Source organism: Danio rerio, chromosome 1 (assembly GCF_049306965.1).
Source record: "Danio rerio strain Tuebingen ecotype United States chromosome 1, GRCz12tu, whole genome shotgun sequence".
Classification (NCBI taxonomy): Eukaryota; Metazoa; Chordata; class Actinopteri; order Cypriniformes; family Danionidae; genus Danio; species Danio rerio.
This window is the reverse complement of record NC_133176.1, coordinates 59250001-59268723: the sequence shown is the minus strand read 5'-3', so window position 1 is coordinate 59268723 and position 18723 is coordinate 59250001. Positions and strand designations below refer to the sequence as shown.

Genomic DNA, 18723 nt, shown 5'->3' with positions numbered 1-18723 from the left:
AAATATGTGAGAGGTTTTTTTTTTTTTTTTCTTCACGGCAATGATACCTAATTTTTTATAAAGGTAGCCTATTTGTTGCTGAAAATATCCAAAAGGGTCTTATATTATAAATATGCTTGAATATTTAAGGAAAGGACTTAATATTGTTTAATAATTTTGTCTTTTGATATTAACCTTATAAATATAGAAAACAGTCAAGGCAGTGGCGCAGTAGGTAGTGCTGTCGCCTCACAGCAAGAAGGTCGCTGGTTCGAGCCTCGGGTCAGTTGGCGTTTCTGTGTGGAGTTTGCATGTTCTCACTGCCTTTGCGTGGGTTTCGGGCTAAATTGTCCGTAGTGTATGAGTGTGTGTGTGTGTGTGTGTGAATGTGTGGATGTTTCCCAGAGATGGGTTGCGGCTGGAAGGGCATCTGCTGCGTAAAAAACCTGCTAGATAAGTTGGCGGTTCATTCCGCTGTGGCGACCCCGGATTAATGAAGGGACTAAGCCGACAAGAAAATGAATGAAAGAATGAAAATATGACTTTGGATGAACATCAATTTCCGCTGTCACATTTCTCAGTTTTATGTGGACAGAGCTTACTTTTAATGAACATTGTTCAAGTAACATCTCACAGATATAAAGTATATCCCAAATAACAGGAAAGTAAACCTAAGTATGAAAGTAAATGTTAACTTTAAACATATCAAGCAGTTTTTATTTGGTGTAAATATTGAAAAAGGGTGAGCAATTTTTGTGTAAAATATAAAGCAATTGGCAGCACTGCTAGTCTTCAATAGAGCATCTTTCTGAGCCTCACGCATGCTGGACGTCAGTTGGCCACGCCCACTTATTTAGATTTCGTGGGGAAGATATAGTTTATTGTACACATTTCATTTTACGGTAATAATATATAGTGTCAAACCGCCCAGGTCTGCTCTATACATTAAGCATGCTTTGATAAATGACAATGCAATCAGAGTTTTTGGAGGGTTTATTTTTCTTTTGTATAAATTGTTAGGTCAACCAAACAGTTCTGACATCTGCAGTTTGTGCCGATTTCTTTATCTTCATGTAATAATCGCACACAGCAGGGACTTTTGGGAAGGAAACCTGTGTTTAATACAGTCGTGGTTTCTGAACGCTTTATTTCAGTGTTTTGGAGACTGAGATCATCATGAGGAAAACCAGCTGAACGTCACAGCATTATCATCAGTGCATTAAACAGAGATTAGAAATAAAGATACTGAATCATAATCCACACAAACAAGCTGGAAAGTTGCACATGTATGTTTGATCAGTTTTAAAGCTTCTTTACATGGGAATCTAATGAAGAAACATCTAGATCTAGGGGGAACCAACATTTATTTAGCATTAAGTAGACAAACTGTTAAAGATTTTTCTTTTTTTTTTTTGAAGTCTTTCATGACAATTCCTCTACATAAGTTTTGTTAATGCAAGGTGAAAAATAATCTGCTTTGTTGGCGTAATCACACTGCAGAAACAATTTTCAGTACAATCAGCAGGAGGCATCATCACCTTTTTTTCAATGCCAGTTACTAATATTATATAAAATGTGATAATGCAAAATCTTTATGGTCTGAAAATGCATTAAATGCCTTTTTTTTTTTTTGAGATTTTTTGTTTTGATTCTAATTTAAATAACTAAATATTTCACAAATCAAAAGCATTTTCTAAATCATTCAAAAAAAACAAAACAAAAAAAAAACATTTAGTGCAAAATAAATCTGATTTTCTCATAAAACAATCAAAATAACCTCATTTCAAACTGAAAACTTGTTTTTTTTTTTACTTTCCCTATTAGATTTAGCTTGGTTTTTCCCTCAAAACTGCAGAAATTATTATATCAAGAAGCATTTTTGCCTTTAAATTATATCAAGAAGCATCTCAAGAATCTATATATTATATTTATATAATTATGCCATCAAACTGTTGTATAAACGCAAACCAACGCCAACACATGCCTCCCACCAGTGCCAATATACAGGCATATCGCACTGCTACTCATGTGATATTGCGTTTATACAACAGTTTGACGGCATAATTGTGTATATAAAAACAAAATCAAACATGGAGTCTCAAAAACCCTTTTGTATGAGGAACTACTTTCTTCCGCGTTGGATTCAAATCATAAGCTGACAGTTACACAGCTGAGCATCTTTTAAACTTTAGATCTGTAGTGTCTGCTTTCTGCTGGCTGTATGTGGGCGGAGTAATACACAAAGGGTAAAGAGGCTGTACGGATGCTGATATTACTTATATCACGGCTACTAGCCAATCAGGTTCGAGAACCAGACAGAACTGTTGTATGTGTGTGTATATATATATATATATTAATTAGCCACATGTTTCGTGATATAATTTTTAGATTTAGACAACAAAAACCGTGAGAAAGCATTGTGGTGTGTGCTTAATTTGTGAACAAGATCTGTTGTGGCAGTTTCCACAAGATTCCCCATGATGATTATAATATCATCAAAAATCAATACTGAACTTAAAGCCATCAATAATCAGTGCATGAAAGAGCTTAAAAATAAAGACCCGTAAACAGAACAGACAAACTGCAAAGCAGGAGAATCTGCAGATGTATGTCTGACCGGTTTTAAAGTGTCTTTTTCTGGTAAACATCAAGACGAGGAGAGCTCCAGGGAAAATGACAGCCTAATGATCAGCAGCACATGATTAAATACAAGACCAGTGCAACTGTTGTAAGCGATTGTTTCATGAAAAACACTTTCTCCACAAATTTCATTATCAGAATGCAAGAAAAAGGAAACTACAAGATGAAAAGTGAGCAGGCAATATTTAATGCCTACAGAACTTGTATAATCACTGGAGCCATGATGCAAACTAGAAACAGACGATAGTAAATAAGGTTTCATATTTGCTGCTTCGTATTTCCTTCAACAACTCAATTTATTTATAAAGCACTTTCAACACCAGCAGGTTCCTTCATTTTCCTGTATCCGCCACAAGAAGCTATTTTTAATGCTTAGTTACTTTCCACCCAGCATGCATTGCTGCAAATCACACTATCCGGCTATAAGTGTTTAATTACAATCAGCAGGAATAATCTGCATGCGCATGTCAGCACACAACTCAATGTTACATCACTAATGAAAATTGTACAATGCAAAAAAAATAACAAACCCTTGTGTGTTTGATTTGTGGAAAAAATGTGGATATTTGTAGACGCAACCCACAGGGGGCGATGTGGAGCCTGTGGATCTGACTGTTACGGGGAATCAGTGTGTCAGAGCTATAAAAGAGAGCTGATGGGGGGTTAAAACACTGCGGGACGCTCTCTCTTCTACAGGATGAAGGGCAGGATGGGCGAGCGGAGCGTGGGGTAATCTCGAAACTCCTTCAGGTAGCTGCGGTGCTTTCCTTTGGCCCACACTGTCATCTGAATGAAGCCCACCAGAGTGAAGAAGGCCACCGGCAAACACTGCGTCATCAGGGTGAAGCCCAGCCATGAGCCCAGCTGAAAAACAGAGTATAAAGACTGTAAATACCACACTGAAAACAGAAAAAAAAAAAAAGATTTACCCAAAGACTTTCCCGGTGGTGGGGGGTGGGGGAGTGTTTGTACATTAAACAAAAATACAGGCCACGACTGAACATTGAGGATAGTCTCTGAGTGGCGTTCTGCAAAATTAAATGATGAATACACCTGGGCCTATTGGTAAATGTGCGCCGCTGTGTTTGAATATTTATAACCACATCTGAGGATATTGGGGGTAGAGATCTGTGTGGGACAAAATTTTGAATCCCGCTCCCGCCAGGTTTTAGTCCGAACCTGACCGCTCCCGCTTATATTCAGCATTTGTTGTCCCACTGCCCGACCCGCCCTGTTTTCTATCCGCCACGCCCATTTCCGCTAACAAGCGGAGGGGGAGGGGACAAAAGCAAAAACCACCCAGCTACTCAGAGTCCAGATAGACTATAAAGCCTGATTTATACTTCTGCGTCAGGTGACCGGCGTAACCCATGGCGCATGCAATGCGCGTGGCTGTGCATTTATACTTCTGCGCGCTGTCTCTGTCGGTCTGCATTAACACTTCCGAAACGCTAGTTGGCAGTGAGGTGTAAATGTTCCTCTGTGTTGAGTTTCTTTGCTGCTTTATTGCTTTTCCTGAACACTTCCAGGATGTACAAGTGGCTCAAACTCGCTCATTTTGAGGCAGGAACCGGCGGACGTGCAGCAACTTTAACTATGAGGTAAACACAAAACAAAACTTTCCATCCGGAGCTCCTTAACGGGACTCCACACTTGTATCGCTTGCGCCATTCGCGCGGCTCTCTGTCCCGCCCAGACTCGTCAGCGCTACCAAGTTGACCAATCACAGAGCTTACGCTACGCGTCGTTGCGACGTGTAGTTACATTTTTTGAGAGGCGCACGTCAGTGACGCCTATGGCCACAGCGAAGGGCTATGCATCAGCGCCGTAGCATACGCCGCCGTTTGACGCAGAAGTATAAATCAGCCTTAACAAGCTGTCTGTATAAACACGCACACACACACACACATGTTTGTTTTTGTGAAAAGTGGGGACATTACATAGGTTTCCATTCATTTTATACTGTCCAAACCCCTAAACCCCATCACAGGAGACTGTGTGCAGCTTTACTCACTGATTAAACTCATTCTGTTGGATTTATAAGCATTTTGAGAAATGAGGACGTCATCAATGTCCTCATATTTCACCTCCTTTTTGTAATACCCGTGTCATACCCATGTCATTATACAGATTTCTGTCCTGATATGTCACAAAAACACACACAAACACAAAGCAAGTGACACACACACACATAGGCATCACACTCTCTCTCTCATTCACACACACACACACACACACACACACACACACACACACACACACACACACACACACCTCTCTCATTTGCACAACAAACACGTTAAAAGCAGCATCACGCTGTCTCATTCACACACATACATACAACGAGCAACAAGCGAGCGTCCTTGCTCGCTCGGGAGTCGGGAGCGATATTGTTAGACTGCCCGCTCTCGTCCAAAATTTAACCAGTTACCGACCGCTCCTGCGCTTTATTTGGAAATTTATTCCCGTGCACAGAAATCTGGTCGGCTCCTAGGGGTACAGCCGCGAGAATGCAGACCTCTCACTGGGGGTCACTAGTCACTGGCATTGTAATTTTGGGGGTCTCGGGCTGAAAAATTTGAGAGCCCCTGGTGTAAATGATGACAAAAGTTTATTTTCTGTGAATGGAAGTGTCTTTCTGACCTCATATGTGTAATTGGGGCAGGAAACCAGCAGGAAGATCCAGGTGAAGGGGTTTTTAGTCGGGTACGGGATCTTTCTAGTCTTAGAGCCTGCAGAAGAGAGAATAACCACAACAGAAGAATTTATGAAATCACGTGAATCAAGAAATCTTATAGACAGCATAATATAAAAGTATTAAAGTCCAAGTGAAACGGAAGTTCTTGAGGCTTTTATTTCAGTATGTTGATGTACTTCCAACTGAGAGTGAATATTGAGTAGAGGGCGGGGCTTTCTTTTTGTGCGTCATTCCCTGTGCAAATTAATGGCAAGAGGGGCCTGGCATATATTTCAGTGGATTAGCTTGTACAGAATAATTATGTCAAAGAATAACAAGGGGCACTAGTAAAGTAAAACATCATTTTACAATGACATGAATTTTGGATTGACATGATTATTTTATTTGATTTATAATGAGATGCCAGTGTGATTTACCGGGTGGTCGGAGATTCCTCAAGGCGATGTGGATGGAGAAGTTTCCAATCTGACAGAACTGTGGACCAAAAGAGAGATCTTATTATTAAAATAATTAAAAAATAATAATTAAAAAATATCTAAATCATGAAACATTCAAGGCAATTAAAAACTCTGATCTTGTTTTCAAAAAAATATACAAAAGTCAAACATTTAAAGATTCTCACCCAAACATTAAAATTTACCTACTATTACAAGTGGTTCCAAACCTTTATGAGTTTCTTTCTTCTGTCGAACACTAAAGATATCTTGAAGATAGCAGAACCATTGACTCCCATAGTAGGAAAAACAAATACAATGGAAGCCAATGGTTACAGGTTTTCAACATTCTTCAAAATATCTTCTTTAGCGTTCAACGGAAGAAAGAAACACAGATTTGGAACAAGTCAAGGGTAAACAAATGAAAAAAATCCAGTTTTGGGTGAACGGCCCCTTTACAACAAGCTAAATAACCTCAAATATGTGTATTTTCTTTGTTCTGTTCATATTTTTCACACAGAAACTCACTTAAATTTGACTTTTTCCTAAGCAAATAGAGCTCTAATCTGTGAACATGGACATGGAATAAATAAACACTGCAAATGGAGAGTGTGTGAAACACATTTACAAGCTGATCTTACCAGAAACACAGTGAGGGCCAGTCTGATCTGCTGCTCTCCATAGACTGAAACACAAACACCAGAGGCTGAACACACCTCAACAACACACAACCTACTCTTACTTAACACCGTCAGACTGTGTAATTCATACATTAATCCAAATATAAATGCTGTTTTAAAAGAAAGTAATGGAATATATTGGATGATATTCTGAGGAAGGTTGGAAACAGCAGCTGTTGACATCCATAGCATTTGTTTTCAATGGTTACAGTTTCCAAAATTCTTCTGAATATTTCCCCTGTTTTTAACAGGAAAAAAAGAAACCTAATCTCCTCGAGGATGTGCTAATAGTCAATAAATTAATCTGAAAATATAAAATATAAACTATACACTGGCAAAACAACAAAAATTAATAAATAAATTAATTAAATCAATCAAAGATGCATTTGTTTGAATGTACTGTATTGGAAAAATACACTTAAATATTAAAACTAGGGCTGCACAATACATCAATAAAGTATTGTTATCGTGATAATGGTATATGCAGTATTTAGATCGCTGTGAGGTGCAATAAATAACTTTAATTATTAACTTTTATTATTAAAAACTTTTATTTTAAGCATTGAAATTAAATTTCTGGGCCAAACTTAGGATGCACAGTGCTGTTAAATGTTATTGCTATATTACACTGACTACGCAAATTTGACCAATTAGATGGGGCCTTACTAACTTTATTCCCGCCTACACAGTAAGTGCTGTTCTGCTATTGGCTAGCAGGTGAACCAAAAGCTGAAAATAAACACTAATAGGCGGAGTCATGACAAGAGAAGAAAATAACAACAGCCAATCAGAGTCAGAGTATCTGCCCAAGTTTTCATTCATTCGTAGTGTCTTAATGTTTGCATGTGAACAGCTTTTTTAGATCAGAAATGAATATTAATATAGAAAGATATTAACTATTATCAGTTTCATTTAGTGAAAGGGCATCCGCTGTGTAAAACATATGCTGGATAAATAGGCGGTTCATTCCACTGTGGCGACCCCTGATGTATAAAGGGACTAAGCTGAAGGAAAATGAATGAATGAATGGGTCACACTTTACAATAAGGTTCATTAGTTAATGTTGAGTAATGCATTTACTAACATGAACAAACAATGAACAATACATTTACTACAGTATTTATTAATGTTAATAAACATTAGTTGACGAAAATACAGTAGTTCATTGTTAACTCATGTTAACTCATGGTGCATTAACTAATTTTAACAAGCATGAACTTGAATGTTAATAATGCATTAGTAAATGTTAAATTATGATTAATAAATGCTGTACATGTGTTGTTCATGATTAGTTCATGTTAGTAAATGCATTAACTAATTAACCTTATTGTAAAGTGTTACCAATGAATGTTTATTTTAGTATTGATCATTACATAAGCAAAGTATCCAAATAATATTTAAAAAGGCAAATAAAAATATATTTTCTCTAGGGAAATGCTATCTTGCATATTTTCCCAGTATTGCTCAGTCTTAATTAAAGCAGTGAAATATTATTGCAATTTAAAACACACTATTTCCATTCACATGTAGTTTAAAACAACATTGATTTCTGGTGCTGAATGAATATGAGTTTGACTCACTGGGCGGTGTGTAGAGCGGGTGGTTGATATAATAGGCCATCCAAGCTGCAAAGCCCCAGTAGTATGTACAGTTCTGCAAAACACACAAGCAAATGCATATACAGCTGAAGTCAGAATTATTAGCCCCCTTCGATTTTTTTTTCTTCTTTTTTAAATATTTTCCAAATGATGTTTAACAGAGCAAGGAAATTTTCACAGTATGTCTGATAATATTTTTTCTTCTGGAGAAAGTCTTATTTGTTTTATTTCAGCTAGATTAAAAGCAGTTTTTAATTTTTTATGAACCATTTTAGGGACAAAATTATTAGCTCCTTTAAACTATATTTTTTCTTGATAATCTACAGAACAAACCACTGTTATTCAATAAGTTGCCTAATTACCCTAACCTGCCTAGTTAACTTAATTAACCTAGTTAAGCCTTTAAATGTCACTTTAAGCTGTATAGAAGTGTCTTGAAAAATATCTAGCAAAATATTATTTAAAGTCATCATGGTAAAGATGAAATCAATCAGTTATTAGAAATCAGTTATTAAAATGATTGTGTTTAGAAATGTGCTGAAAAAATTCTTCTCTAAGTTAAACAGAAATTGGGGAAAAAAATAAACATGCGGTCTTATAATTTAGGGGGCTAATAATTCTGACTTCAACTGTATAACATCACAAACATACAACAATATACTCCTCTAAAAACACTCTGACATAGGCAGAACAGAAAGACACAGCTCCAATTAAAGGCACAGTTCACTCTAAAAATATTGAATCTGTCATCATTTGCTCATCCTCCACTTTTTACAAAACCAGATTAAGTTTCTCTCTTCTGTTGAACACTCATGATGATAAACCAGGGTTCCTGCACAGTCTTAAAAAGTCTTAAATCTCAAAATCTAAATTTTAGGCCTTAAAGGCGCAGTTTCACAAACAGGGCTTAGATTAAGCTAGAGCTAGGCCTTTATTAAATAAGGCTATTTTAGATGCATTTATAAAAATAGTCTTAAAATGTGTCAGTGTCATTCTCCAGGTGCACACCAGTAATATTTTTAAGACATCTCACCACAAGTTATTTTGAGTTTAGACAGCTCAAACATGCAATTTAATCTTGACTAACCTTAAACCTTGTTTGTGAAACTGGGGGAATACGTCTTAAATTTACTGAAATATTGTGTTGTTGGTCTTAAATCTTTTTTTTTAATCGGGTCTTAATTTTTTCTTTGTTCATGTATTGCTACCAAATCTGGCCAAAACCCATACAATAACCAACAATCCTCTCAATAAAACTTTATACTTTTTATTTAAAAGGTCATTTTTAACTCATTTGTTTAAAATGTATTTGTATTCTCCATGTATTTACTGCTGGGACACCAACCTTGACAGATTATTGTGCATAGATTTAGTTTATTAAAGTTTTTAAAACATTGTTCATTTTTTTTTATTATTTTAAAGAAAGTTTGTGTCGGGGAAAAGTGCACAAGTAAAGCTTACTTGTTTTTATACACTATTTAAAATATTTAGCTAAGAAATACAATCTAAAATATACATATTTTTATTATTATTAATATTGTATTATTAAATTTATTACAGTTTTTTGATAGGGCAAATAAAAATCTTTTCCATCTGGGCCATTTGAAAAATTCCTTAGCCTTTAGCTCTTTATGGGTCTAAAATTTCATTCATAATGGACTTAAAAATGTCTTTAAAAGTCTTAAATTTAACTCTGTGAACTTTGCAGAAACACTGTAAACTGAAGAATGCTGGAAAAACAGCCTTTGACTTCCACAGTATTTTTTTGTTCCTGTTTGCATGTCAATAGTTGCCTTTTTCTAGCATTTGCAGTATATCTTCATTTGTGTTCAACAGAAGAAAAATACTGGTAAACTTGTGGATAAACAGTTATCAGCCACAAAGACATTGCTTTAAAGAGTGTTTCTGTAATTAGGAAGATGAAAGCATCGTGCATTTATTTTATGACTGTATTTATGACAATCTATTTTGGTGTGATTTGACTTTTTGTGTGAAACAAAGGACCAAGACTGACCAGCAGCTCAATATATATATATATATATACACACACGCACACACACGCACACACACGCACACACACACACACACACACACACACACACACACACACACACACACACACATATATACATACATATATACATACATATATACATATATACATACATATATACATATATATATATATATATATATATATATATATATATATATATATATATATATATATATATATATATATATATATATATATATATATATATATATATATTTCATTTTTTATTTTATTTTTTTTAACAAATACTCGTGTTTGGTATACTGTGAAGTTACTTTTATTTATGGAAAATGTTTTATTGATGAGTGCAATTGGCCAGTTAAAAAACAAGCTTTACTCATTTTAAGACAGAAATGTCTCACTACCTTCATACTTTAAAGGAGAAAATATATATTAAAATAAAAAAATAATACATTATTTTAAGCCCTCAACTGCTTTTTTGATAATTGGTTTTTATTTTACAACGTTTGAAGATGGACTTGTCATGTCTCTCTTTGTATTATTATACACTTTCTCTTTTGTGTTCAACAAAAGAAAAGTAAATTATGAAGATGTTTTAATTCATAGGTAAAAGATCCTTTTACCATCTCACTAATACAGCGACATGTCTGAATTTCATAGGTTTCTCTGACCTTAAAGATGTTGCGGAGAGGCATAGTCCCATGTGAGAAGCGATGGACGAAAAGTGTTTCCAGAAGCCTCTTCACGTAGTGAAAGGAGTGACACATACAGGCCAAACTACAGGAACAAGAACACTCAATTACCCATCAGCCCTTTGAAACCAATCACAGTCAATGTTTTCTTTTCATTGCTAAATGCCACTTTTTTCCCATATGAATTGTATAGGCATGTTTTTCGCTATAAACGAATATACAGGTCATTAACTATAAAAACAAATCTCCTTTATTCTTTTGCCATATAAAAGATAATAGTGCTTTAAAAACATCCTGTAAGTTTTGAAACTCAACACCTTGCGGTTCCTCAGAAATCAGCTCATATTGAAGGCAGTCTGAATAATTGACAGCTTCTGGAATGTTCTACTCTATGATGTAATAGTTAGGATAAGCTCCGCCTCCAGAGAATATCCCACTTTTACTTCACTGCCAGTTTAGACTTGTTAATATGCAAAACTACCAGCCAATCAGAGCAGTGGGTGCTTACTTCTGAGTCTACAATTAGCCACGTCCACTCAATCATTCTGATGATAATTAAAAACGGCACAAAAAAATAGCAATTACTTCTAAATCATGAACAGTAAACATCTCGATTACTTGATAACCTCAGAGAACAGTGCAAAATAAAATAAAACTGAAGCATTTCATGACTGCTTCAATGACTTACTGTACGACCCAGTGTTTGCTGGTGGTGAAGTCGTATTTGGGTGCATAAATGAAGGGCACTCGGAAGTAAAACATCAGATATATGAGCAGAGGGCCGGCGTACTCCGTCAGAAACACCTGAGAGACAGAAAAACAGCAGAACACAAGCTTCACAACTAGAAATGTTTGACTCCTGGTTCCCTTGTACTAGAACTGATTCAAAGATTTGATTGCTCACTGCCGTTGCAATTCTTTTTTTTTGATTCTTTCTATTCAAAACCCTCCAGAAGTAAACTAGATAAAATTAACATCTCCTGCAACTAGCATTGAATGAACCATATAAATCTGTTTGCAGAAATGTAAGCCTGTTATGTAGACTAACTATAGAAGTCGATTCTGCTTAAATGAGTCAATTCTAAGCTTTAGAATCGATTCGTTTCTATTGAACTGAATTATGAATGACTCAAAATAAAGGAATCGATTCTTTTTGTGATCAACACCCAGGTCTTTAATGACTCTGAATCAAAGAATCAAATCTTTTTGTATTCGACTGCCAGGCCTTAAATGACTCTTAATAATAGAATAATTTTTTTTGTAACCAACTCCCAAGCCTTTAATGGCTCTTAATCAAGGAATCAATCCTTTTTTTTTTTTTTTTTTTTTTAATTAAACCCCAGGCCTTTAATGGGTCTGAATTAAAGAATCATTTTTTTGTAATCGACTCCCGGGCCTTTAATGAGTCTGAATCAAGGAATTGATTCTTTTTTTTGTATTCGAATCCCAGGCCTTTAATTTCTCTGAATCAAGGAATCAATTCTTTTTTGGTAATCAACTCCCAGGCCTTTAATAACTCTGAATCGAGGAATCAATACTTTTTTAATGACTCTGAATTAAGAAATTAAATCTTTTTTGTAATCGACTCCCATGCATTCAATGACCCTGAATAAAGTAATCGATTATTTTTTTTAATAATTGACTCCCAGGCCTTTAATGACTCTAAATCAAGAAATCATAACAGTTTTAATGATTCTGAATCAAAAAATGTACACGTTTTTTGCAATTGACTCCCAGTCCTTTAATGGCTCTGAATAAAGGAATCAATTCCTATTTGTAATCGACTCCCGGGCTTTTAATGACTCTGAAACAAGGAATCAATTCTTTTTTGCAATCGACAACCACCCAACAAACACATATACGTTGTAGCGATGTCTGCACAACGTTGTATTTTTTCAAAGGCAACGTTGTCTCTTACGTGCTCGCTACATTGTCACAACGTAGAAATGTAAGACGTGAGAAGGCTGTAGCAACGTTGTCGTGCGACATTCAGCAACCGCGAGGCGGCGTTCTTACTACTTGTATTAAGATTTTTTCTGGCAGTTTATCAATACTGCCTAGAATACAGGATAAGCAGCAATTCTTTTCCAGTATTGCTAAATATGAAATATTATTCATTTATTTTTCCTATTTAATTTAACAATTGCATGTTTATACTTTAAAGTGTAAAAATGCCACACAAATGAATATAATCAAACTTTTTATTATATATTTCACAACATTTAATACATACAGTACGCATACAGTATCTAATTATAAGCAAACAGTATAAAATAAAGTTTAGATTATATATATATATATATATATATATATATATATATATATATATATATATATATATATATATATATATATATATAATTAAACTAAAGGGTAAACAAACAAGAAAAGTAAACAAGAAATCATTAAAATGTAAATAAATATATAAATAAATATATAAATTAAAATTCCGACACTGGGCAGTGAAGCTCTGGACTGGAAAATACAGCAGACCGGGGAGCGCAGCTGAAGACCAGGGAGACCAGTTGTTGGTATGCAGAAAGCAGTCAGAGGAAGAAACAAATTCAACAGATAATCCAGCTTCAGAGATCCACAGCAGACACAAGTCAAAATAGGCAGTGAACAAGAGAGGACAGATCAGAGCTTGACACAACAGCAGTACACAGGAAATGACTATGACTAGCAAGTTATTGAAGTTTCAGACATTTATTGTAATTTCATTACATATAAAATCTCCAGAGTAATTATGTAGCCTACTTTATTTTAATGTTTTAATAATATATCATATACCAAAATTACATACAATTAAATAAATTTAGAGTTACAGGGAAAACAGGTTTAAGTTAACAGAAGTCAGAGTTAGTCTCCGAATACTTATTTAAATTATGACAAGAGAAAGAACAGGTCCTGTAGTTGGGGTGTTGCTCACTGTAAATGGAATGTTAAACTTAGTGTCATTTCAATAACAGCTGTACAAAATAATAAAGTAATTTTTCATAAGCATGATCTATTTTCCACATTATGGACATGCTGTTTTAGGTAACATAACTACATTTAATAGTAAATAGAGTAGTATACTTCTTACCTCATCCAATTCTTCTTTCCATAGATCAGGAATTACAGCAACACTGATCTGAGGTGAATTCAACAGCTGAAAACATTCTGAAAGACAAGTTACACGAGTAATTTGAAAACAACAGTGAGTGGTTAAACAATAGAGTTTTATGCAACTTACGCATAATTAAAATCCAGAAATTATCAATAGAAGATTACCTCCATGTAAAAATAGCCTGTTGAGTAAAGAAAAGAGTGGGTTTTAAATAAAACATCAAAAGACCAATCAAAATAGAAATTTAGACTAGCAGACCTTTTAATTACTATCTATATTAATTAGGCATATGAACATTAATTTATATACTTTAACTTATAGGGATAGCTCACCCAAAACTGACAATTCTGCCATTTTAGCCTCATCCTTTATTTGTTGCAAACTTATTTAGCTTTTTTTCTGCTAAACAATAAAGAAGATATGTTAAATAAAGCTGGAAAACTGTAACTATTTAATTCCATAGTGTTTTCCTACTATGAAAGCAAATGCTTACAGTCTTTAGTGTTCAACAGAATAAAGAAACTTAAAGGTTTGGAATCAATTATTATTTACAGGGCAAATAATTCGTGAGTACATATCATTTTTGAGTGAACTGTTCCTTTAACGGGACGCAATCTGCACAGAGATGTTTTGTTTTTAAAAGTTATTTTGTGTGTTTTGTAAAAAGTGGGTCGGCTTGTGTGATGAAGTATCATACTAACTGATCACGACGGATATGGAAAAAACTGAACTTCAAAAACATTATTGTCCATTTGATTAAAGACAAGGCGTAGGTAAATAATCAGGAAATGTTTTATCGAGAGATTTAACATGTGATGTTGGAACAGATTGTTGTCGAAATCGTAGGTTTGTTTGAATATTCACGATTTACGTATCTTATTTAGCAAGAAGAAATAAAACAATACTCACGTCTCCTCGGTCGTTGATGAATGAGACGACGGCTTGTTGAAATTTAAACTGATTCAGCTGTGACCAGTAAATGTTGTACAGTGGTCGTCCACGCAACCTAAGCACAACCTAAAGCATGCGACCCTCATGATGTTTAAATGGCAACCTTATGACATCGTTGTGACAACCTTTAGCAACAACGTAGAATCCTCAACCTTTTTGCAATGTTGATACAACGTTGTAGGAAGGTCGCTACGTTGAGGCAACGTTGTGTGTTTGTTGGGCAGGCCTTAAATGATTCTGAATTAAGGAATCAATTCTTTTTAGTGACTCTGAATCAAGGAATGAATTATTTTTATAATAGACTCCCAGGCCTTTAATGACTCTGGCATTCTTTGTAATCGACTCCCTGGCTTTTAAATGATTCTGAATCAAGGAATCAAATCTGTTTGTATTCGACTCCCAGACCTTTAATGACCCTAAATCAAGAAATAATTTTTTTTTTTTGTAATCAACTCCCAAACCTTTAAAGACTCTGAATAAAGGAATCAATTATTTTGCAATCAATTACCAGGTCTTTACTAAATCATAATCAAAGAATCAAATATTTTTCGACTTCCAGGCCTTTGATGACTCTGAATTGGGGAATCAATTGTTTTTAATGACTTTGAATCAAGAAATCAATTATTTTTTGTATTTGACTCCCAGGCCTTTAAAAACTCTGAATAAAGGAATCGATTCTTTCTGCAATCGACTTCCAGACTTTTAATGACTCTGAATCAAGGAATCGATTCATTGTAATGACTCTGAATCAAGGAATAGATTCTTAAATGTATTCTACTCCCAGACCTTTTATGACTCTGCATCAAGGAATCGATTCTCTTTGCTAATCGACTCTGCTGCCTGATCATACCCCGTTCCTGATCTGTAATGTGCTGAGCTCCTGCGCTGTCAGGAACACCTCCACGTTTCCTGGTTATTAATATCTCCAGCTCTCACAGAGATAATGTGACAGACACTAAACGGAGCCGTTAAGAGGGACAGATTAACACACAGCCTGATAAACACACACTAAACGCACACTACTGAGGGAAGTAACGGAGGATGCTGATGATGTTTCAGTTATTGTGTGTCAGGTCATGTTTTCATTACGAGCACATATAATGAAGTCAGTGAATCCCCCCTCAGTGTGTACCATCTGATGAACAACTGCTCCTTATGAGGACATCTGCACTATGTGTGTGCGTGTGTGTTCTCCTACTCTGTGTGTCTCTGTATGTGTAAGCATGTCAGAGGGAATGTGTGTGTGTGCGGTCTTTCTCTGTGAGTGCACATGTTAGTGAGAACACATGCCTGAATGTATGCATGTTCTTCCTCTCTCTTACTGTGTGTTTGGTGCGTGTATGATCTTTATTTGTGCGTCAGTGTGTATGCGTCCATATACGAGTGTGTGCGTGTGTGTTTTCTCCGCCTCTGTGTGTAATATCAGATCGAAATGTATTCCTTATGAGGAAATCTGCACTCTGTTTGCGTGTGTGTGTGTGTTTGTGTTCTCTTTCTATTTGTATTGTCTGTGTGTCAGTGTATGTGTGAGCATGTCAAAGAGAGAATGTGTGTGTGAGGTCTTTCTCTGTGAATTTGTGAGTCAGAGTGTGTGTGCATGCACGTTAGTGAGAATGTGTTTATGACAATACACGTGTTCTCCCTCTCTGTTTCTGTGTGTGTGTGTGTTTTCTCTTCCTCTGTGTGTAACATCAGATGAAAACCTATTCCTGATGAGGAAATCTGCACTGTGTGTGTGTATGTGTGTGTGTTCTCTTTTTAACTGTATTTGTTTGTGTGTGTGTGTGTGAGCATGTCAGAGAGAATGTGTGTGTGTGGTCTTTCTCTGTAAATGTGTGTCTGAACGTACACATGTTCTCCCTCTCCTTCTGTGTGTGTGTATGATCTCTCTATCTGTGTGAATGTGTGTGTGCGTGTTTTCTCTTCCTCTGTGTGTGTAACATCAGACGAAAACCTATTCGTAATGGGGAGATCTACACAGTGTGTGTGTGTGTGTTCTCTTTCTATTTGTGTTTGTCTGTGTGTCAGTGTATGTGTGAGCATGTCAGACAGAATGTGTGTGTGTGGTCTTTCTCTGTGAATGTGTGTGTCGGAGTGTGTGTGTGTGCACGCATAGGTAGAATGTGTGTTTGAATATACACGTGTTCCTCTTTCTTTCTGTATGTGTGTGTGTGTGTGTGTATGATCTCTCTATGTGTTTGTAAGTATGTGTGTGCGTGTTCTCTCTCCCTCTGTGTGTATGTGTGTTCTCTCTGTGTGTGTGTGTGTAATATCTCTGTGTGTGATCTGTAAATTTGTGTCAGTGTGTGTTCTCTCTCAGTGTGTGTGTGTGTTCTCACTCTCTCTCTTTTCTGTGTGTGTGTGTGTGTGTGTGTAATATCTCTGTGTGTGATCTGTAAATTTGTGTCAGTGTGTGTTCTCTCTCAGTGTGTGTGTGTGTTCTCACTCTCTCTCTTTTCTCTGTGTTTTCTGTGTATGTGTGTGTGTGTGTGTGTGTGTGTGTGTGTGTGTATGTGTTTGCGTGTGTGTGTTCTCACCGTGACCCAGCTGATCTGCGCCCCCAGGTCTCTGAAGTAGAAGGTTGCAGTGGTTCCTACAGGCAGATGCTGCAGCACATCCTCATCCTTCAGAGATTTACCCTCTGCAACACACAAACACACATGCACATCAGCAAACCTTAACCCAACAGACACCCATGAGGATAATAATAATCCTTCATATTTACCCCTTCTTACAGGTGTAAAGTGAAAGTTCAGCGGAAACTGAAATTCTGTCAGCATTTACTCACACTCAGGTGGTCCCGAACCAGTGTGTGTGTGTGTGTGTGTGTGTGTGTTTACTTCTGATGAACACAAAAGAAAACATTTTGAGAAAGTTAGAAACCTGTAACCATTGACTTCCATAGTATGTTTTTTTCAATGGCTGCTGCTCTCAAACATTCTTCAAACTATTTCCTTTTGTGTGAGTCAGGTTTAAAACCACTTAAAAGTGCATAAACGGTGAGTATAACAGGACTGTGCTTATACTTTAACATCGAAAATCAATATGAGACACTAGATAATCTTATATTTGTGTTATATAAAGCTGCATCACAGTAAACCTTTCTACAAAATACTTCATCATAAAACTGCAAGAACAGCAGGAATATCTTCTCAAGTTAACCGTAAACAAACTGAACTACACTCAGTTCAGACACAGAGTGGAGATTTTAAAGTCATGAGGAGGAATAATTCAACACATACTGGGATCCAAGCGGATGGACTGTCGAGCCGGATACCACTGAGGGTCTGAAACACAACAACACACACACACAAATTACAGCAAATACACACACACACATGCACACTTTAATCACAAGTCTGGTGAAGTCCTTACACATGCAACACGTATATTAAACTTTGACACATTAAAAAATACAGCAAAAAGCAATCATTACAATTTAAAATAACAAACTTTCTATTGAAATCCACTTTTTCTTTTTTCTTTGCTTTTTTCCACAAAAGTTCATTTATTTTTTTATTTATTTAGTTTATTTAAAATGTATTTATATGATCTGAAGCTGAATAATCAGCATAATTTCTTCAGTTTTCAGCATCACTTGATTAATAATTAACACAATAGTTTGAATTAAGCAACATTTATAATTATTATTATTATTAATGTCAAAAACTATTTTTAATAAAAATATGCTGCTTCATATTATATTTCTAAAGCATTTAAATAATTTCCAGAATTAAAAAAGCATTTAAAAATGATAACTTATTTGAAATAATATATCAAATTAATATAACTTAACCTTATATAATATATAACTTTATATTTAGAAATATTATAAATGTTTTAATGGTTTCTCTGATTAAAATAGTAGTGATTTCTTTCAAATAATCACATTTTCTGAGCATTAAATAACATGATAATAATCTAA

The 18723-nt window shown here is 35.5% G+C and overlaps 1 protein-coding gene and 1 long non-coding RNA gene across 6 annotated transcripts in view; both read right to left on the bottom strand.

Moving 5' to 3' along the window:
• Nucleotides 1–954: 954 nt before the first annotated feature.
• Nucleotides 955–18723, bottom strand: part of tecrb (trans-2,3-enoyl-CoA reductase b) — a 26989-nt gene continuing 9220 nt past the window's right edge. Inside the window, exons 4-13 of one of the 3 annotated variants that reach the window (XR_012386782.1) lie at nt 18041–18085; nt 17336–17439; nt 11427–11542; nt 10718–10823; nt 8012–8084; nt 6393–6436; nt 5734–5791; nt 5263–5351; nt 2376–3483; nt 955–1862 (exon numbers count right to left, since the gene is read on the bottom strand). Coding sequence is in view for 2 of the 3 variants with exons in the window: in XM_021479665.3 (XP_021335340.1) it covers nt 3310–3483; nt 5263–5351; nt 5734–5791; nt 6393–6436; nt 8012–8084; nt 10718–10823; nt 11427–11542; nt 17336–17439; nt 18041–18085 (809 nt within the window). In the remaining variant the exon portion in view is untranslated. 3 annotated transcript variants of the gene reach the window in all.
• Nucleotides 13824–14838, bottom strand: LOC141375189 (uncharacterized). 3 transcript variants are annotated; one of them, XR_012382818.1, is made up of 3 exons: nt 14757–14838; nt 14012–14028; nt 13824–13900 (listed from the first exon to the last, which is right to left on the bottom strand). It is a non-coding gene; the product is annotated as an uncharacterized lncRNA (long non-coding RNA). The 3 variants fall into 3 exon arrangements; XR_012382819.1 differs by having other exon boundaries at nt 13852–13900; nt 13974–14028; XR_012382820.1 differs by having other exon boundaries at nt 13861–13889; nt 13974–14028.